General features: G+C 41.0%; 1 protein-coding gene across 1 annotated transcript in view; it reads right to left on the reverse strand.

The window, feature by feature from the left end:
* LOC306980998 (pyruvate carboxylase, mitochondrial-like) overlaps positions 1-23474 on the reverse strand; it is a 362010-nt gene that overhangs the window by 257998 nt on the left and 80538 nt on the right. Inside the window, exon 10 of the mRNA XM_079580544.1 lies at positions 13549-14345. Within this exon, the coding sequence (XP_079436670.1) occupies positions 13549-14345 (797 nt within the window). The remainder of the gene's footprint in view (positions 1-13548; positions 14346-23474) is intronic.

Genomic DNA, 23474 nt, shown 5'->3' on the forward strand with positions numbered 1-23474 from the left:
TTCCCTCCCACACGTGGCCTCGAAAGGCAAAAAAAAAAACATTCACGGCATCTCTGTTCATTTTCATAAATTCATTAAAGTTCTCAATGTGTGTATGTGGCTGCAAATCACGTCGATGGTAAATACATTTTTCAAGATGGCTGCGGGGCACTCGGAGGAAGAAAAAAATAAACAAAGACAAAGTGCATGTCTCGTTTCTCTGTAATGTACACAGTCTGCCAAGTATTGAAAGAAATAGCAAGGAAATGGCAAATAAAAAGGACTAGAATAGGGCCACACACAAAAAAAAAGAATGGTGCCCGGAGAGGCAGAAGCACTGAAGGACAAACAGAAAGGACAAAAGAGATCGGCTAAATGGAGCGAACACGGAGAAAAACAAACTGAGTCGCAAAAAAAAAAGAAAGAAGAGGGAATGCCGAATCTTCTGCTGCCATCTTGTTTTGTATGAATTTCATTAGACGCTTTTAGACAGCAAACAGAGGAGCGGGCCGGAGAGGAGGGGAGGTGTGAACGGACAGACTGAATGAGGAAATAAGAAATGTGGCACGAAGATGGCATTTTGACATCAATTTAGCCGCTGGCCCGGGAATCTACAAAGCAAGCCCGATACGTAAATGCAAACAGGACAGGGGCTAGAGCCGTGGACGCGGGGATATTAATCACAACAAATCAACGAGACGCCAAACACAAGCAGGGGGATTTGATTATCACACCGCTATACTACACACAATAGAAGACAAGAAAACCTTTATGGGTGTGGAAATGTATCTGGATGGTTATGGAGAAAATGTGTTCTGGGATGCAGCTTCACTTTAAAGCAGAACTATGTAACTCATGCCCCTAGAGGCCATAAGCGCCACTGCGGGTGCCGTAGCATGATGCATGTTTTGTTTACTCATTCATTGTCCGTGAGAGTAAATACTACACTGACATAAAAGACAAAGGAAGAGAGGGATATTGTACTTTGTGCCACAACTCAATTACACACTGGAGATTTTTTTTTTCACTCAAACTTGGCTGTAAACGCTGCTAAAGTAGCGCTAGCCCGCAGTTAGCTTTGCCCGTTAGCCTGTTAGCTTCTTCTTCGTGATTCTATTAGTGTGTATTAAATCTCCCACCCGGTGCAGGGAAAGTTGCAAGGGTGGGTTTCTGGCCAGAGACACCGGGGGAGATGAAAGACCCCCCCAATCATCCCATTAAGACGTGTATTACCCCCAGAGGGACAACAAAAAGCATGTATTAAGGCAAACAAGTTATTTAGTTCTTCTTTAAGTTTTTCATTTTAGATATTGATCCACTATGGATATTTTCAAGAATGTTTGAATGTGGAATAACGCAAAACCATCCCAAAGCTTTGATTCTAACTTCTGGGCTGTGTGAATAACTCAACACGACACACATGACCAAAACGCAATCAGCACTAAAAGAGAAAATCATTAATAAATCCACTCTCTCACCTTCAACCACCAAATACGGAATTATCACCGAAATTCATTTTCATCATCACCCCCACAGGTTTCCTTGGGCTTTTTTGAATGTGAAAATACTAAAAAAGTTCTGTTATTTTTGAGTAAAAGGCTGACTCTCAATGAGATGCTGTTTAACATGCTCCGAGCGCCAACAGTTGGAGGACATGAGTGAAGGAATATCGTCCCCAATGTGCCAGTGGGTGGTATAAAGACCTAAGCAGATAACGGCACACAATGCAGGGCGCCTATCTGATCGCATTGCCTTTCTTCCAGTTTTCTCCAGCCTCATAATCGACATATTAATTAAATTCCCCATTTCTTGTTAGCAGATGGTGAGGAATGCAAAACCAGAAGGCGGATGAGAAGGGCTAAGGATACGGGGTATTTATTATTTTTTTTCTAGTTTTCAGATTTTAAAAACACTGAGAAGATGCACTGGGCACAATTCTTCCGTTAGCAACACAACATTTTCACATCAGTAAGCCTTTGTCACGTCAGCTGCGGCGATGCACAATTACCATCAACAAACATGAGAATTGCTAAGAGCTCTGGCATCCGCCGCCTCTTCTTCGACACTGCATTTTTACACGGGATATTCTGGGAAATCTCTTTGTGACAGTAAACAGGGAGATGGTGGTGGTGGAACTTGGCAGATCGCGTGACAAGAGAACATAGTGCAAGCGCGGCGTTGGCTGAGGTTTTGGCAGAGAATCTGTTCAGGCTAAATTTAGATTCCCAACAATTTGTTTTGCGTTCAGTAGCTCTTTTTAATTGGGCAATAGTTGGAGTTATTATTGCAAATGTATGGTTGCAATTGCGACATCCATGCTGTAAGTAACAAAGCCCTGCAGCAGATTCATTCAGTCCTTGAATCAAAGTGAACAAAATAGCTCAATTTACTTGATTCAAATCCAACATTTGACTGCACACCTTGTAGCTTCTTCAAGGCTGGGACTATGGGAGCGGCTTTCACAAGATGTAACAGTGGAAACATGACACGTGTCTTTGCATAAAGTGAATGCAGCTGTTTTTCAGTGGGTTTGACTTTATACAATTTCGATGGGTGTTTTAAAATTGTCCTTGACAGCAACTTCATGAATGAACGCTATTAAAACAAAGGAAGAAATCCCTGGTCACTATAGTGTGATAAAATACTTATTGCCCACAGGTGAATTCATTCTGTATGGGAGCTTCTCTTCTGAAGTTGAGGCTATTGGTAAAAGTTGCACTCAATACATCTGGCTCTTCTTCAGTGATTCTATATGTCAAGCCTTCAAACTTCAGGTTCTGTTTTGACCTGGGACAAGCCCGAAAACTTTCAAAACTTCAACATAAAACTCTTTCTCACATGTTTCACTGAGGTCATGCAAAGGGCAGCTAAAGAGCCCACCTGACTTAAAGTGTTAGAAATAGGACTCGGCAAATGAAAGGATCAGCTTTGTGCCCCGAAACACAGCCATGAGGCCAACTGTTAAACCTGTAAAAATCCATAAGCCTCACGTGAACCCTGGAAAAGCGCTCACACGGCTGCACTAAACGCCTGCATGTATTTATACCGAGGGCGCATTGCCGGGCTAAGGTACTGTAAATTACATCAACAGAAAGAGGCTGCATCATAACAGTGATTTCAACATCATCTGGGAACAGTGTGTTGCCTTTATGCATGTTTACAAAAAAGTGTGGCAGTCAAGTAAAAGAAAAAAGGACTCTTCTCATTGTGTGCAGGTGAATGGAGTAGGAAACAAGTTCTTGTTTTCAAGGCTTACTCAAAGTCACAATATAATTCCTTACTCGGTCTGGCTGCCTGTGACAGAAAGGCTTAACATTATCACTACAATAACATCTTAAGCACGACATCTTAAAACTGTCTAACTCACATTTACATTGAGGCTTATTGCTCACATGTCGATTAACGTGCACTGTAACAATTCCAATACATAAATAGTGGCAAAAAAGGCAACTCATGAACTAAAGTCTCATCCAAAATAAATCATTGACTTGAAACAAACTATTTTCTAATCAACCACTTGAGCCTTTGGCATTTCAGGCATAATGCTGCAAAACAAAATCTTTAATTATAAAATATTGAGCAGAATTTATCTAAACATGAGTTCTCCAGCGCTATGATGAGAACAAAAAAAAACATTTCCACCAATGATCATTTCTCTATAAACCACGGCTCACTGAATTTTAAGAAAAAGCACAAGGCAGTTTGGGCCTGATAGAACGCAATCCGAGGTCTGTCAGATGGAAAATTGCAGAGAGAAAGGCAGAGGGAGGACAGATAAATAACCCAGACATATTCGAAATTGTGCAACTCCTACATATAAAATTACACACACTGAACGGAAAATGAATGGACAACATTTGAGTTACGAGGGACAATCGAGACGCCGGATCTGAAATGAGTGAGCCATGGCACGACAAAATGGAGGCCACAATAAGATGCAGTCCAGAATGGAAGTAGATAGTAGACTGTGCTTTAAGTATGTAACTGTATAAAACTATTTGAGTAGTCCAAGCTTCATGTGCATGTCTGGATCGCAGCACCGAATATGTTAGCTATTCCTGGTGCTAAACCAACTCAGAGGGGCTAAAAGTAACCCTAAGAGTGGTGCCTGTTAATGGTTCTCTTATAGTATATGACCAAATGGGAACAGAAACAGGGAAATAGTCATACTCAAATATATGCCTTCAAGTTTACCTGAATGCTGAAATCAAAGTGTTAACTTGCTTGGTTTTTCAAGGGTTGACCCATTGCCCCAAGAATAATTAAGCCTCTGCCTGACAAAAGTGAAAATGTTTTGGACACGCCCCCCGCATGCCATCAGTTTAGAACAAATGATGTACAAGTCATTACATTTGTTATGATTTAATCAACATATATTAAGTCAAAGTCACCAAAGTACTTAGCTTCAAGTTTGTGAGGAATCTAAGTGATCTTCAACTATTATCCTCCAAACTCAAGGTTTAGTCCAAGTCGATTCTAAGCCAAGTTCAGGCCAAGGCAAGAACAGTTAAAGACTAGGCCAAGTCCAAACTCAGTCCAAGTCCTAAGACCGTCCCGACTCTTGCCCAAGTCGAGTCCTTCTCGATCCCAAGTCTCATCTAAATTATTGAATGCAAGTTTAAAGCAGAACCTAGAGGCCAGAAGCGCAACTGCAGGTGTCGTAGCAAGTTGCGATTTTTTAACTTATTGTCTGTGAGAGTAAATACTACGCTGACAGAAAAGACAGAGGGAGAGAGGGATATTGTACATTCAATTACACAATGGAATTATTTTTTTTCACGCAAACTGACACCAAATTGACTGTAAATACTGTTTAAAGTGGCGCTAGCCCGCAGTTAGCTTTTCCCGTTAGCCTGTTTGCTTCTTCTTCGTGATTCTATTAGTGTGTATTGGTTGCTCCGGTCCGGTGGCAGCGAAGTTGCATTTGTGGTTTTCTGTCCAGAGACACCAGAGGGAGATGAAAGACCCTTCAATCATCCCATTAACACTTGTATTACCCCCAGAGGGACTACGGAAAGGGTTTATTAAGGTAAACAAGTTACTTAGCATTGCTTTAACCACCAACATTGGCACTGTATAATGAAGCGGAGGCGTGGTCCACAATCCATATCAGGTATACTATGCAGCTTCTTTTATTCTGCCAATGTGAGCAAGGAATAAGATCTAATAGACTCTGACAAATATAAAAACATGCACAAAGCGTGTTACAGAGATGCAACAGTCCTGAAAGTACAAGGTGTTCTGGTGTGCTCCTAACCGTTACAAAGATATGAAAGGCTGCAAGCGTTCCACGAATAAACAATACTATTTCTTGTTTGTCATTGAGTTGCTTAATAATTTGGCAAACCATATTATAATTTATATTTCTAGATATTTGAAAGCTAAAACCTTTAACCTGCATGCATGAATATTCACGTCATGAGGCTTAACTATGACCACTGTTGAGAAAATGGGGGGGATTACATATGTGGCACATTAAAAACACAAATAGAAAGAACCAGCCATGCCAGTACAAAATGGAGCCAACAATAAGCAGGAGGAGGCAAGAAATGTGGCTCTGGAAACATGACACGAAAGAGAGGAATGAGAGAATCCGCACGCGGGTAAAAACAGAAATATTGAGCCAGCCCAAGTGAACGAGTTAGTGGCGAGAGCGACGGCGAGGGAGCAGTAACTGACAAATGGCAAATAGGCAGAGAGATAAGTCAATTCTACTGTGCAATGGAGGCTTTTTGTCACACAGCAGGCCAATGCACCGTACACTTCTCAGAGTAGCTGTGGCATCCGTGTGTATAAATAATATACACTGAACATGAATAATAGTTGGCGGCTGAGGAAAAAGAGACATAAAAATACACTTTCTTATATCTGTCTGAAAAAACATAGGTAATGCTTGTTTAACATTTCAACAGTAATGGGATATTTTATGGACTTTATGGACTTCAGACCAAACGAAGGGACTGATTGATGGGCATTGTTTTTGAGGCTCAAAGGAGAAAGCATTTATCCATAAACTAGAAGATTATGTTGTGTAATCAGACTAGATCAGTGTACAAAGTGTTTTATATATATATATATATTGACAGGCCAGTGTATCACTAATCCGTGTGTCTGACTTAAAGAACCTTGCAACATTTAGCCTTTGTATCTTGCCGTAAAAATGCTCTTTACTGTAATATTTCTGTTCAAATACGTTTTATTTTTGTACATTGCTTTATTGTCAAATGTACCAAATGAAAAGCACTTATCAAGAACTGAAATGACATTACTCTCAAACTCTTGGTGTAAAAAAGTCTTGATGTGATGTGTATAGAAGAAGAAGAAGATCTTTATTTATATAGCGCCTTTCACAGACATGGTCACAAAGCGCTTTAAATGAGACAATTGAGCATTCACTCCATTCTCGGGGTGCTAAACTACGTTTGTAGCTTCAGTTTCCCCTGGGGGAGACTGTCAGAAGCGCTTTCGCGACCACACATGTCTGCGCCAACGGACCCTCTGACCACCACCATACATTCACTCACACACAACATTCATCCTGGCCTATTGCGCATGTTGTGTAGTGGTAGGGGAAACCTACGCAGACACGGGGAGAACATGCAAACTCCACACAGAAAGGCCCCGTCCTGGTGGTAATCGAACCCGGACCTTCTAGCTGTGAAGCGAGAGCACTAACCGCTGCACTACCGTGCCGCCGAATATAGTATAGTCACCCCAGTCTTGAAATAAAAAGGATGCAAGTGCAATCACAGATAAAGGGGACCCCCAGGGCTCTATATTGGGTCCATTGTTATTCACAATTTACATAAACTCTATTGGGCGCAATATCAAACATAGCTCTATTCACTTATATGCAGATGATGCAATTTTGTACACCAGTGCGCCCTCTGCTGGCCAAGCTGCCCTAACCCTAAGAAGTTCAACCTTTAAATATCCATACATTTGATGGCACAGTTATAGATAGCTGAGTACTTGGGTTTCTGGTTGGATGAGAAATTGAGTTTCAAAACACGTTTCAAAACTGTGCCATAGTCATAAATCTAAATTATCATTTTACTATAGAAACAAATCGTGTATTCCATTGAATTATAGAAAAGAAATCGTTCAAGCTACGTTTTTATTAGCTCTTGATTATGACGACACAGTTTATATGCTTCACCTTCTGCTCTTAAACCTCTCGATGCAGTTTATCATTCTGCCATTCGATTTATAACTGGAGACAAATACAGAACTCATCACTGTTTACTGCTGGTCTTCCATGACAAATCGGAGAGAGCAACACTGCATTTATTTATAAGGGACTTGTTGGGAGGCTTCTTGATTAATTCGCATGTGAACTCAATTTGAGCTCAAGTGGAACACCAGGTTACATGACTGTTTAGTTCTGAAAAATTGACTCGTAAAGAGTGATACAGGAAAAAGAGGCTTTTTCTTATTACGCTGACCACAAATGGAATGAACAACAAAGACTTTTACAACTGAACTCTCTAAAATGGTTAGTATTCGAGATGTATAAAGAAAATTGTACTTGCTTTAACTGATATATGTAAAATGTTCTAAATATTGTATTGTTGTTCTCTGCTATGAAACAGGGTGCTCATGAAAAAGAGAGTACTCTCATTGGGCCATCCCATGCCCATGTTTTCTTCTGCATTCAAGGACTCGGGGCCAAATAATGACTTAAAGATGCGGACACCATGCAACGTATTTACAACATATGGTCATAGACAAACAGGAGTGGAGCTGGCACGTCATGTATGCACCACTGGAACTGCCACGCTCAGGCTGAAGACAAATGAAGCGCACAGCAGGCTTTACTGGGGTGGTCCAGCACTGCATGTCCACGAGCCCAGCGGGAGGGCATCCTAATTAAACCCAGCGCACAAGACGCCGCTTTGATGTATGGACTCGTGTGTGCGCAGAGTATTTGCATGTGCAGGGAAGCCTCCGAACTGCCAGCACAGACAGACGATATGTGTGTGCAAGCCTTATTAGATGAAATGATCTTGACGACAGAGCTCGCAGCGTGATTGGCCCAATAGGTGAACCTGCTGTGTGAGAGACAGCCAGGCAGAGCAACAAAGCACGCTTTACCGCTGGCTGGGAGGGATTTCATCTGTTATTTTGGCCTATTATATTCCACTCACAGAGCTCTGACTAACTTGGATCATCTGAATGCACACGGTGGAGGCTGGCAACCGCTGTGAGCAAGGGGCAGGCAGTGACAAACTAACAACACTGACAAACATGACGCCTGGTCGGTTGATTCAAGCAGGAGTCAGACTATTATCTACTGGGTTTACTCTGATCATTGGAATACGTATTACGACACACAGCAACTGTCATTTGGTTAGCCTCATCGCATATTTTAAGGTTTTGGGAAAAATAGGAAAATAAAAACAAAACAACACGCTGAATCCTTTGCAAAGATTATCGACAGGAGGTAACAGGCAGTGGGTAGAATCCCTTAAGCTGCATTAGAACAGTAGAATGATAAATCACAATTTGGAATAAAAAATTACCAAGGGCGAATACACTTGGACAGGGGTCGGCTATCTCCTTTTAGAGGCTCTTTGTCCCACAATTCATAATTCATAATTTTAATAAATAGGTTATTGTGAATTTATTTGTGTTTTTGTAAACATATCAACAATAAATAACAGAAATTAGAACAGGGAGCTTCTGGTATCCAGCAAAAAATGGTGCTCATGGAAGGAGGCAATGGGATGTGCAGAGAAAGGTCAGGTCCAGGCACTCATATTTTGCAAAAGAAGATGGGCCAGAAACATTAAAAAGCACACCAACGCGTGTCGGCTTGCGCCTTCATCAGGGTGTATCAACAATATCAACAATAATATTCATCAGTTTCTTGGGTTGTTTGAACGTTAAATCTATTGCGGCTCTTTGAGACTTTGGTCCTAAATGGTTCTTTTGTTGTTGAAGGTTGCAGACCTCTGCGTTCGGACAAGCCTTCTCAAACAACCAGGCCTACATCAAGATCAAATCTGGACTAAACCGTGATCTAAACAGGGTTCAAAGGAACAGGCTACCATTTTTAACATACTGAGATATGTTCTTACCTGAGCTTAGACGAGTTGATGTGTACCTGTCTGGTCTTTGTGTGTGCGCTCAGTCACACAAACCGATCAAAGATGTTGTTAGCATTTGGCCTCTCCAAATGTATGGCTCCAAACAGGGGGTGAAATTGGAAGCTACCACGCTCTTCCACAGGCACGCACAATGACCAGACAGTTAAGTATCAACTCATCTAAGCTTAGGTAAGAACATATCTCAGTATGAAAGAACTGTTTGCCCTCAGTCACGCAAAAAGACCAAAGATGTTGTTAGCATTTGGCCTCTCCCAGTATATTCCTATAGCTCCAAACGGGGTGAAGTTAGAAGCGTCCAAGCTCTTCCACGGGCACGCACAAAGACCAGACAGGTACTTATCAACTCTAAGTCAAGTCTAAGCTCAGGTAAGAACATATCTCAGTATGAAAAAACAGTGCCCTGTTCCTTTAACATAGCTCTAAATTGTCTGAACTGGGCGCAAACCATGTCTAAACTAGACAAAAAAACATAAATGCATTAAACGCGAAAGAAATTGTCTCAATCAATTAAAATCAACACAAATCCTGAATACCCTGAATACCACTTAAAGCCCAAATATGACAGTTTTAGAACTATTATGCTCGGACACTTTTGGCAACAGCAGAGTGTTAATTTAAAAGCTTCCTGGCGTTTTTGTTCGCAATTGTATCCTTCAAATTTCAAAACAGGTGTGCAAAACTAATCAGAGAATCCTTCTAACATGCATGAGTAGCTTTTACACCAAACACAATACTTTCTTCTCCATCTGTACTTTAATTTGGAAGTAACTATAAAATTATTCATACACTTGGCAACTCGACTCATCTCCACAAAGCCCTCAGTGATGGCAGCACAGCATGTCACCATGGCTTGGCTAGATAAGTGTATTTGCACTAGACAAATCTCTTGCGTGTCTCGTGACGAACAACAGAAGACAGACCGATTTTAGCTCACTGTTGTCAGACATCTTTAAGCAGCGTCTTGTCTCCGCTGACGTGTGAAGCTGTTAAAATGGCAGAAGACACTTAGGCTGGGTCTTTGTGGAAGTCTGAGCCTCCCCCGGTCACTGCCATCCCCCTGACGCAGGCCTGTCCCTGGGCTTTATTCACGACTTCACCTCCTTTTGATGCACAATCCAATGGTTCTTACAAAGTCTTAGATTCAACTCAGTGGAGGAGTTCTTCGCCGGAGGAAGAGGCTTAGGGGTAATCCTAACGGGATTACGGGATGGAACGTATGGAAATTACAGTTTAATTTATCATTTGGGTCATGCTAATTCATGCAAATTAGCTCTTTATTAATTCCTACCGTGGTTTATATATATTTATATTGTAGCGCAATGGCAATGGACTACAGGCAGGTTCATGTATGCCATATTGTAAGTGTAAAGACTGCGGGGCCATACAGTAATTCAAAATATGTAAAGGTTGTCTCCATAGAAACAACAGTAATATTTTTACAGCTGTCTACACGAGCCTATACATCAGATACACCAGACCGAGTTTGCTCTTTGTGAATGATGATAGCTCCTACCTCTACTGGCTTAATCAAGATGTCAAATCACATATTATTTCAATAAACGTCTTACTGTCAGCACTCTTGACAATTAAGTATACCTTACAACTTAACCGTTTTAATTTAGTGTGTGTTGTTTTTGCTTAATACCCGATAATGCAATCTTAGCAGCCGGCTGTTTCTGATAGTCCCACATTGACCCTGCAAAAAACAATTAATTAATCCGAAAATACAAAGCACAGGGTCTTTGAGTTCGCTTTATAAAGCAATAAATTACCATGAACAAAACAAGTTAACTTTTAAATTACAAAGAACTAAAGGAGCAGCTTTGGTAATCTACATCTGCTTTTCCTCCAATTAGCGCTATTTTAATTTGAAAAGGTTTGATAATCTTCAATAGGAATCACAGCAAGGTGAGACACAAGGACATGGACTTACATGGACTCTAGTCACAGGTTATTGTGCTATTACTACGGCTAAACCAAAAGTGTTTTTGGAATCATTTTGTGGCATCTAGGCCTGTGACGAAAACAAATTTGAAGTTCGATGTATTGAGACCTGAAAGTATCGCGATAAACTATATTGACTTTTTGAACCATGAAATATAATGAAACTCAATTTGCTTCAGTTAGAAATCAAAGTTTTACAAAAAAGAATAAATGTACAGACAATAAATATCGAGCCCAAAAATGTATCGTTCATCTGTCATTTATTGATAACGATAAGTCGATATAGTAATTATCGTGACAGCCCTAGTTGCAGCTCTACTGATCAAAATATAATTTTTTACAGTTTTAAGGTCAAGCAAGATGGTAAAACTAATCTAATACAGTGCATATAAGTGTAATGTTAAGCAACAGCCAGTTTGCAGAGGGACAGAGGGAGGGAGCAGCTCACCCGGTGGGGGCCACTACATAAGTGTGTAAAAGGTACAAATGGACAGAAAAACTATATAGTTTTGTGTGTATTTGACCTTGTAGTGACCCAGCGGCTGTATGAGTGGGTCAGCATGGTGCCTATACTTTTGATCACGGAAGTCTCTACAATGCTCCACGATATATTGTTTTGTAGGTTTTCTGGTGAGAGGCTCCGTCAGCAGTGAAAATCTTCCAAACAATTGAGCCTGGAGCATTAGAGACCACTGTGATGTAAAGTAAAAGCCGCCATGCTGACCACTCATACTACAAGGTCAAATACACACAAATGATGACTCAAAAAATAAAAGTTACTATTAGTGACAGGCTAACGTTTGTTCAATTACTGTGTTTAATGAAATATTCAATGCAACTTCATCTTTTTTCTATACGGTTCTTTTATTTATCAAACCCTAAACCATTTGTTTTCGGGGTTTTAAACACTATGGTCGTGTATAACGTAGTCGTACAACGTAAATTCAAAAGAATTATTGTCAATTCTCATCTAAATCAAAATATTAATTTCTCTCAAGTCCTCGGTGTGGGGGGTGAGGGGTGGAAGCCCAGGGAGGGGAGGGAGTTAAGCTTCCTGACAACCTGGTAGATAAAACTGTTCTTCAGTCGACTGGACCTGGCCCTTGGACTCTCTATATCAAGACCGGTTGCCAGAGGAAATATGTTTAATCCCATTTTCAAAGACCGGGGCAATTTATGACAACGCAACATACACAAAGTGGTGGCAATATTTATGTGGATGAGACCCCCGCCTTAACCAAGTGCATTTTCTCCAGCTCAACTTTCTAATCTTCAACTTCAAATCTAAAAGCTTCACGACTAGAGCTAAAAGTCTAAAGACCAGTGTAATTCCTTTTTGAAGGCTTAGACCCTCAGAACTTAGCTAAGATTTTTCAGTAACACTTTATTTTACACTACCCTTGATACATTGTACACTGCTACATTAAGTATGTAAGTATGTAATGTGCTCTGTAACTATGTGTAATAACTCGTACTTACAGGTTAGATACACAATCGAATAATGTGTATTAGTTGCTGGTACATAATGTTTTAAGACACAAGACACAAACTCTAATCCTAACCTTAAACTCTAATCCTAAGGGCCTTATGTCTTATTACATTATGTACCTCCAAAGTACTAATACACATTATTCCATTGTGTATGTATTGCATAGGGACCAGTTATTACACATTGTTACAGAGCACATTACATTATTCTAAATTTACAAGGTACAATGTATCAAGGTAGTGTAAAATAAAATGTTCCCGATTTAATTTGAGTTGTTGCCGCTTTGTTGTTACTTTTTTGCTACGTTTTTGTTGCGTCTTTGTAATTTTTTTCTTTTGTGTATTTCTCACTTTTTTGTTAAGTCTTAATTGCCTTTTTCTCACATTTTTTCTCTCTCTCTTTTCTCTCATTTTGTGGAGCTATTTTGAGAGCTCAACCCTTGTTTTTTGTGTTTTCAAAATCCCTCCTCAGCAATTGATGGACTGCCTTTGAGCCTGATTGACGGATGTCCTGTGACTGATGTGGATTCCCAGAGTCTGGTTAACTCTGGGATTCCACCTGAGCTGACACGTCCTTATGAAGGACCCGCCTCTCTGCCATTCTTGGCTGTGGGGATTTCATTTGAACAGCCACTTTGCTCTGTGTCTCTTTGCAAGTGGTCACATTTGTACAGCGCTTTTCTACTAAAAGCGCGTTACATCGAGACAGCACTGACAGAGAGACATGCAGCAAAGTGGCTGTTCAAATGAAATCCCCACGGCCAAGAGTGGCAAAAAGGCGGGTCCTTCATTAGGATGTGGCAGACCTGACTCGTAACCGTCCTGGGTGAAGCTAGACAAATCCAAACATTCATCTATCTCCTCCACAAAGCAGGGTGAGCGTCACTTCTGGACAAAACATGCATCAGAGGGCAAAGGGCAGGTCGGGCATGTCGTGAGGGAAATTTAAAGGGATGGTGAGTGGGAGAGGGTCATGGAAAGAGAAATGAATGTGAATTAAATGCGCTGCCAAAACTTCCACTTTGACTTTCGCTTCTTCTCCATGTGCTGCAGGAGAACTTCTTTCTCCTGCTGTAAAGCTCTCGATGTGGCCTGTTCTGTGGCGAGGGCCTGGGTCAGCTCCTTCATCTGGTTCTTATCGCTCTCCATGGTCTGCTGCTGACCTGCCACTGTCCTGCTCAGCTCATTTCTCTCCATCACCAGAGCCTTGATCTGCGCTGAGGAATTGTTGGCAAAGTCTTTGAACTTGTCTCTTTCCGACTTGAGAAGGGTCTTCAGATCTCTCACTGCACCCCTTTGTTCCTCCAGTGTCTCCTCCAGGGCTGGGACTTTGGCCTGGAGCTGTTTCCTGCTCTGCGCTTCTTGTTTCAGGGCTGTCTCATAGTCCCTAACTTTGTCATTGTAAGATTCATCTTCCGTTCCATTCCTCCTTATCTGTTCCTTTAGTTGTACGTTAGCCTGGCGCTCCTTTTGCAGACAATTTCTTTCTTTCTCAATCATCGTATTAGCATCTGTCAGACGTTTTCCCATCTGAGTAGCGTTGGCCTTGAAATCACCTTCCACCTTCTTGAGTTGCTCCTGTGCTTTGCGGAGCGACACCTCCATCTCACACTGCTTTTTCTCAAAGGTCTGATTCAACAACTTCAGTTTTTCCTCTAGATTTCTATTCCTGTTCTGTTCTGCCTGCATCTCGGTCTTAAACCTAAGCTCTTGTTTTTGTAGATTGGTGATGGTTTGTTGACGCTCATTCAGCGTCTTCTGAAGGCTTTGAACAAGCTCTTCCTGAATCTCCTTCTGTGTTTCCATCTTATAAAGCTGTTCCTCCTTTAACGCCACATCCCCCCACATTTTGCTTGTATCATCTCTCTTAATTTCTTTCAGGTTGATGCTTCTTTTGCAGACAACCACATTCTTTCTCGATCATTGTGTTAGCATCTCTGAGACATTTTTCCGTCCGAGTAGCGTAGGCCTTGTATTCACCTTCCACCTTTTTGAGTTGATCCTGTGCTTTGCGAAGCGCTGCCTTCTGCTGTTGCGTTTGTAGAGCGCTTGCAGTGTCATGTTGGTGGCTTCTTTGCAGCTGAAGTTCTGAACAGGACCGCGTTGCCTTAGCCAACTCCTCCTTTGTGTTTTTAAGGTCATGTTCTAGACTCTCGTTACGGTAAGTCTGTTCCAAAAGTCTTACATGTATGTCCTCAAATGTTCTTTCTGAGACACTTGTTTGCAACCGTGCTTGCAGAAGTTCATTTTGAGCATTTGATTTCTTTAGCAGGCGCCTAAGGTCCTGTACGAGCTGCTCCTCCTCTCCAAGTTGACCTGGTTCTTGATTGACCCATCTCTGAGGAGGTTGATGTGAGTTAGCATCTTTGAGACGTTTTTCCATCTGAGTAGTGTAGGCCTTGTATTCACCTTCCACCTTTTTGAGTTGACCCTGTGCTTTGCGAAGCGCTGCCTCCTGCTCACACTCCGTTTTCTCCAAAATCCGATTCAACGTCTTGACTCTATCTCAAGATTCCTATTCCGGTTCTGTTCTGCCTGCATCTCGGTCTTAGATCTAAGCTCTTGTTTTTGTAGATTGGTGATGGTTTGTTGACGCTCATTCAGGTCTGGTGACCTTTTTTTTTTTTTACTTGTGCTGTAGCACTTTGAGATTCCATGTAAAGTGCTTTACAAATTAAAGGTATTATTATTGGTGAAAACCCTATGTAATCAATTTGGCAATAAATGCAAACTGTAAGGCTCATGAAAAACTAAAACTGAAATATTAGGCATAGTGAGTCAATGATATGATATGTGCTGTTAGATGAATAGCAAAATTGTGTCAAAATATTACTAATTTATATCAATTAATATTCAAGAAATAATGTTGGAAATGAAACAGCTTAGAAGCAGATGAAACCTGACAGCTGTGATTAAAACTATGATTAAAATTACAATAAGCTTTCTTCCTCCTGCCCCACTCTCCTTTCATCTTTCCTACTCCCTCCTGGATTCCCACTCTGTGCATGTGACTTTCTTTCCCGTCTTTTTCACACTCTTCCTCTTCCTATGTCATTCTCTCTTTCTTCCCCTCTCATTCTTATTCACGTCCGTACTTCTCAATCACTCGGCGCACGCTCCGCTGCACAATTATAATCACCTTAAAATTATTTGATGATGCGCGCGCCAAAGCAAACACACGCTGCATGCGCGCTCACACACACACACACGCCGTACAGCGACCCCCTCCAAAGCCTTCACCATTATCAAAGGCTGCTTCTGCATTTAGGCACATTTTACACTCACATCAAAGCAAAGGGAGTAATGTAACAGTTATCCGCTTCAGGTCACCGCCATTATGCCACTTTTGCTCAAACACAAAAGCACTATAGAAATTATTACGCGCTGTCCAGGCATATCCGTACAACTCAGCACTATTTTCTTGTCAATGGTTATTATATATAAAAACACACTGCTGGTGGTTGGAGGGGAATAGAAACTAGCCAGAACATTATGACAGGACTGCACAGGCAAGTAAAAACATGGTAAAGGGATGGAAAAAGCATGTGTAGTGATGATGATAAACAGGACACTAATATACTGTATTTCCTGGTAAGATGATAACTCATAACACTTAGAACAAGAACTGCATAGTGTAAGTGAACATGATTAGTAGAAATAATATGGAAAGCACACATTACATGATCCCTAGCTACAATGCTATTTCCAACCTACAACTGTATTATTACAGTGCTTTAAGCAAAGTGAGGCCTATAATTACGTAACGGAAATGGTTTGTAGGAGATAGGGCTGTGTTTTCACAAACTCTAATGGCAAGACAACTGGGTCAGAGCATCTCGGAGACTGCAGCTCTTGTGGCGTGTTGCTGGTCTGCTTTGGTCAAAATCAGAAAGTCCAAAGAAGGGCGAATAGCAAACAGGGACGAGATGAGGATGGTGGGGAGCACTGTTTTTTCTTTGTTTTATGTTAGAGGAGAAGAGCAGAGCCCAAGAAAGAAACCCATCCAAAAACACCGGCTCACACCGTCATGATCTGGTGGACCAACATTGAAAGGTTTAGCGCCACACTGCACACCTGAGAAAAAGCTTGAGGTATGCTAAACAAGCTTGGGTCTCTCCATTAGCGATACATATTACCGTAAAGCATGTAAACACGGCACCTTATGGATTTTAGCGACCTTTGAAATTCCTAAATTGCCTGCGCTAAGCCTTTAATCGCGCTGGGTAATTGAAAGAGAGCAGTGTGTGTCTTTGGGGCATTCAGGCAAGCTCTCAAGTGCGGTGACACTGAAGGTTAGAGGGGTCTAGTAAGCTTCTTTTTTTGCTACCAATCAGACTCAAATCATCACCTTTTTCCCACCAAAATGAAAGCCTGTGTGTGCTCTGACAGAATAGGACACTTGGTACAATAATGTTAGACAATCCTCTCCATTTCATAATGCTTTTTAAGTTGAAATTGCCTTCACTTTGAGGTATTTTTCACATTTATCAAATCATAGCAGCCGCTAAAGTGAGTTGTCATAGTATAATGCTTCACAGGAGATAATGTGAGAAGAAGATGGGGCATTTACCTTTTATAAATATCACATTTCATACGGATTTGGCCGCACATCTCGGAGGAGCTCACAGGTAAAGCCAGTAGAGCGCCTGTGCTATTACTGCTATTGAATGGTGTGTCATGTGTGATAAATCTACAAATGTAAAATGTAAAAGTGAGAATGGATAAATGGACACTGGAGGACTGAGGGTTTTTTTTTTACAGAGTAAAAGAATGTCAGGTGGTAATACATTAAGCATTGATTGTAGGGAGAAAATATCCAATAGCAGTTTTCCTGACAAGTATAACAATTATAGATATTCAGTTGACGATGCACATTTAAGCATGTCCAGAAGACTGTTTTGAGAGAAGACTGACTGAATTGCTAAATTAAAAATCACATGCATTTCAGAAAGTGCTAACTTTAAAAGATCATTTTTATTTATCAACCTGTTTAAGTCTAATTCTGCAGACATTATGTAGATCCATTTAGTCACATCTCCATGGAGACGAGCTGGAGACGTACCCACTCCTGGTGAAGTTGTCGTCATGTCTTAGGAGAGCTGAGCCACTCATAGCAACACAGCAAAGGCTCATGTTTGTTTGTACATTTATGAGGTATTTATCAACAATAAAAATATCTGTCATAAAATAAATGCTTGTATTTCAGTTTTATTAGCAGAGTAAAAATATACGCAGTGTGGCTTAAAGTAGGAGTAAAGACAGTGAGTAGAAAGTGCTGCTCACTATCCAAACCCAAAGTTTAAAACCATTTACCTCATGAGCTAATTTCACATCACTAGTTATTAGTAGTAACTAGTGGTTCGTAGACAAGACATCAGCACAATAATAGAAAGGAACTTGAGCTTCCCTTACTTTTTACCTAAATGTTTGGACATGTGTTTACAAACAGGCTTATGTAGTAATGGCAAAAAGGTTTAGGAGTAAATCCTTTATTGGACCCTTTTTAATAAATCCGATGACAAAGTGTAGAAGCAAATTTACTCATCTGATTTGTCCATCTTGTGTCAATAGATGTCCTTTTGTGCCCGCATTTCTGTTTTTGAAATAATTTCAGATTCCTCTTTGTGCCTTTGATTACTGACTGAAACGCACTGTACCTGTTCACAGAACTCGCACAAGGCCGTCCTATTCACATGCCCTGTGTGTCGAGTTAATATGAAGAGGCTTCATGGATAGAAAAAAACATCTTAATTTTCACATATTTCAGACGAGTCCGTGGCCGACTGCGCTTTGCTGAAAACATTCCTTCCATTCCGCTTGTATCATCCAGGATACATGGGTTTGAGGGAATTGGGGGTGGCTTGAATTGGCAGGAGGCAGAGTAATTACCTGTTTCTGGCCCACACTGTGCATAAAATGGGCCAATGATGAAGATGCAGCTGTCAAAAGCAACACTACTTATTTGCTCCGCTTTCATTTCAGGCCTCAGCTTGACAATATCCAAACTAAACAGGATATTAAATTTTAAACCGAAAAGTCTTACACAAGAGTATATCAACGAAAAGAGTTCCTGTTAAGTTTAAATCAATCAACAACTTTCAAAGTATGTGACAAAAATAAGTGACCACCTCCCCACGGCCACCTTTCTTCTTGTAATGTGTCACTTTTTAGACTTCTCACCTCACCTTTCCTTGTAAAACCCCTCTAAACTTGCAACCAACTCTTTCATCAGCAACTCCCTTTTCACTCCAACACTTTCTAACTACTTTCACTGCGCGCTTTAGATGAACCGCTTTATCTTCAGTACAGTACAGCTCTGTCATTCCCTTTCTTTTGTTCCTGGGCCAAAAGTGGATGCCATTTACGCAGCAGGATCATTAGTTTCCACCTCAAAGAGAGAAAAAAGCAAGACCTAGGGCTGGTTTTGAAACTGCTTTGTAATGCATGCAATCTCTCTATAATATAACATCAAAATCAGTCCTTGCCAGTGCCATTGGGATTAGCTTACAGGTCCAATAATGCACATGCCACATCTTCTGGTCTTTAAAAATGAGCCAAACTCCGAGCTTAATATCTCAGGTTGATGTACGCTGCTAACAAAATGGTGCTGTCCGCCCAATGTCACGTAGGTACAAGCAGTTAATGTCTCAACTTTGTTTCTTTTTTTCGCTAATCACAGGGTCAACGCGACATATTTCTCTCTTTGAAGTGCAGCTTGAACCAAGTCCGATCCTAATGGGATGCAACCTAAGGCGTATTGCACATCCACTGACACACGCGCACACAAGGTCCACTATCAAAGCTCCCTCCTCATCATCCCCCTCTCCTCCCTCAGGCGATGCTCTTCCTCCTCTGTCCTTAGCTGACTCACCGCATCCGTCTCTCCACCTCTGTTGTTCATTCCTACATCTCTCTTCGCTGTGTTGACATGCAGGTCGAGAGAATCTAATTATCAACTTGGCTCCATCCCAATCGCAGTTAGTGCATTGGACTGCAAGACAAGAGATCTAAAAGACCCTGAAATGTAATAAAACATGTAAACGCTTTTCGGAAGGATGTCCTGACAATGTTTGGAGTTCTCCGCAAAATGGCAGATTTTTACTGTAACGTTCAATCTATAACATTGGATTCTGAACTCTTTTGCAAAGTACTGAGCATCTCCCTTCTCCCGCCTTGTCACTCCTCCTCAGCTCCGCTCATCTATCCCGTCTTTGTCATCTGCACTTTTGCTTCACATTCATCTTCCCGCTGTCTCTTCTGCCCATGTCTCTCCCTCCCTCCCTCCGCCCGGGTGGTGTCCTTAACCTCCCCTCCGCCTTATTCCCTTCATCTTTCTTTGTCTTAATGAACACGTCCTCCCTGCTCCTCCTCCCAGTCTGCTGCCTCTTCTAATGCTACAGCCGAATCTCTGCCGCTCGCTCCATTGCTACCTTGTCTCAGTGTCGGACAAGTTGTGAAGTAATTGTGTCACGTATTCAAAGGTATAATAAAGGGGTAATAGGGCCTCTTCCCAGCCAAGGTTTGGCTACGTGGTTTAGCAAGCAGATCACTGGGGATACTCTATTGATCATTGGTGATTTTGACAACACTGGTTCAAGGTTCAACTTTATTAATGTCCCGAAGGAAATTATTATGCAGCAGGTGTCCACACATAATAAAGCAAAAAAAAACACAGTGAGACAACAATTGTGTTTGGGACAAAGATCATACAGTCACAGCATCATCAGTCTGGCTCTGAAGCTGAGAGACAGTCAGCATGAGACCAAATAAAGCCACTGGTAGGAATTTTAAGAAGGGCAATGTTAAAAACTGAAAATCATGGCAAGACGTTAGCATGCTACCGGTTAGCAACTGTCATCCATTGACAGTTGATTCAAGCAACTGTTTCAATACATGTGTGGCTCACATCTATGAACACTGAGGAAATACTACAGTAACAGCTCAGCTCTGACCTTAGTCACATGTTGTATCCAAAGTTAGATGTTTGGAGAGTGGTTCAGGGCTTTCTCTTGGAGAGGTCAGAGCTGAGCTGTTGAAGCTAAATGTTAACCGGTAGCATGCTAACGTCTTGAGCAGCTTAAACACTGACTCACTGGTTTCTTCACATAAACGTGTACTCTCTGGGGCCGTGTTTTAACTGTTTTCTTCTTGAGCAATGATTACGAGTACATAAAAATGCCACTGTCAATCAGTTATCTTTCATTTATATCCTGAGTAGAGATATTGTTACTTGTTGTAGTACTAGATAATTCTACTTAGTTATTCAAAATGGCCGCCATAACAACAAAAGTCACATGACTGAAAGGCATGTATAAAAAGGCATGTGATCCTTGGAACAACTCATTCAACTGTTGTGGCCACACACGCCATGACATGCTATGAAGTCCAAATGCTTAATGACCTATCTTAATGCTTTTATCTATGATTTAAATTCTTCATTAAAGGATTTTTAGGGCCAACTGAGCCACAGTATCCAACGTTGTAAGGTCTGTAAGGGCTTAAGCTTAGTGACGTTCATTGTGTCTACTTGTTACCGATATAACTTTCAAGGTTCCTTTAGTCAGACGCTTATTCATTCTTCCAGTCTCACACCTGGGACACCCTTCTCCAGAGATCTCCCCAGTCGCCCTGAGACCATCAAGGTAAAAGAATTCAACAACCCCAGTGTCTGACTAAATGAACCTTGAAAGTTATGTTAAGGTCATGAATTTCAAACCTTCTTTAAAAACAAGTTATTTTTGATTCATTGAGTTTGTTTTGTAACTGGAAAGAGTGCTATCTGATGAAAATTCCCATGGGGACGCATTTCAAAGCAGCAGAACCAGGAGTACAAAAAAAAGAAAGAAAAAAATGAATGTGTCAGTATGTTAGCGACTAAATGTGACGCTGTAATCAAGCACTAGATTCAAGGTCATTTTTTATTATTGCAGTCATGATTCTGCTGCTGGCACATTGCTGCAAGGGTTTTCTTTGTCTAATGATTAAAGCCAAGTTTACAATCACTTGTTAATTTACATCAAGACCTTTAAAACTTCACAGAATTAGCTGATAATAAAGATATACCCTTGAGCTAATATGTGAAACAGAAGTGTAATATTTCTCTTTATGGGCACTCTGCCAGGTCCTGTAAAATGGCTGGGTTAGTAGCAGCACTTTGATTGGGGGTTAAAATTGGACATTTAATCTTTAACTAAAAAAGTGTCAGACGGAAATACATTGAATGCAAAACCACCCATTTAGCAATAGGAACCAACTAGAACCAATAAACTTTATGGCATCTTTAAATTTGAAGGCCGCTCCTTTGCTGCTCTTTAAATTAAATGAATTGAAATGAATTAAAGTGTTAATTATGTCTTTATATTAAAAAGTCGAGTGAACAAACATAGAAGTTAACCAGAGACAAAATCACATCACAATAAACTTCTTCTTTAACTGGGACAAAACTCATAAATGCCCTTGGTCTCAGGAGGTCCATGAAATACTTAATCACAAAACTAAAGGCATCACTTTATTTTACACAACCTTGATACATTGTACCTAAATGCATTTAGTACAATATAATGTGCTCTGTTACAATCTGGAATGACTTGTACCTGGGGGGGGGTAGATACACAATGGAATAACTTGTATTAGTACTTGTAGGTACATAATGTAGTAGGACACGAGAGCTTTAGGTTTAGGGGTACATTTTACAATGTACCCAGTGTATCAAGGGTACTATAAAATAAAGAGAATGTTTTTCAACAGAGATTTGTGTTAGATATAATTCAAACAGAGGACAGAGATCTCTGTGTGCTCAGCTCAGAGCAGGAGTGCTGCCTCTAGAGGTGGAGGTGGGTCGTTACATATGGGTCTCTGTAGAGAATAGACTTTGTAATGTTTGTAATCTATGTTCGGTGGAGGATGACTTCCACTTTATGTTCTATTGGCCATTGTATAATGATTTAAGATATGTGATATGTTGAGTTGGTTATTTAGAAATTACATTTTTTGCTAGGCAAGATATGTGGAGAAAGCATGGGCAATGACAATTTTCTGTGAAATGCATATTATATATTGAACATATCGTTAAGGCGGTCATCTTCTAAATTATGTTTATAGTGTCTAATAAGCCCATGTGGGCTGGGCACATACGTGCATGACCCTTAAATAAAAATCTTCATTCATTCATTCATTCATTCATTCATTCTTGTGCCAAACGACATACATGCACTACACTCAACTGCCATGATAAACATAAACAAATAAGTCTGTGACAAACTTCTATTAATTCAAACTGAACAGAAGAAACCAGAAAGTCTTCAAACCCACAAAAGTTATCTGGCTGCCGCATAATTTTCTGCTTCAGTAAACGGCAAGAGGCAGAATATACTTTGTGGCAAGTAAACAGCTAAAGGTAAAGAAGTCATTACAGCACATGATACACATTGCAGTTGAACCGGGAGTTGTGTTCCCTGTTTGCCCCGCTGTCTGTCAGCTTCTCCCACCACCTCTGCTCCTCGCGCTGCTTTGATTGTTTTGACACATCTCAGCTTCCTCACGACTCCGCTGCAGTGACGAGGTGGCATCTTTCTCTCTGCTCTCTCCCTTCGCACCTGTTTCTGCTCGCCTCTTTCAGACTCAGTTGTAAGAAAAGGCGGACGGCAACACAGAATGGCTGCAAAGCTCTGTAAGAGTGGATGGATATGGATCGTGCTCTATATAAAAAGATTGCATTTGGAGATTTCCATTTTGTTGTTCGCTTCATCAAAACTTCTAACACCTAGATTTGCTACGTTATTCCAACCCACACACGTTGTCCCTATGCATTGGAGCTCCGCACTCGGTGGTGGTAAGCTATACTGGTAGCATGGCAGCCAATCTCCGTCACTCACTCACACACAACAGTACAGTGGCAACGTGGGAGAAGTATTTTTGCCCAAGGACAATATGTATCCACTAGTTTCTGCTGAC

This window comes from Gobius niger, assembly GCF_951799975.1.
Source record: "Gobius niger genome assembly, chromosome: 21".
Taxonomy (NCBI): domain Eukaryota; kingdom Metazoa; phylum Chordata; class Actinopteri; order Gobiiformes; family Gobiidae; genus Gobius; species Gobius niger.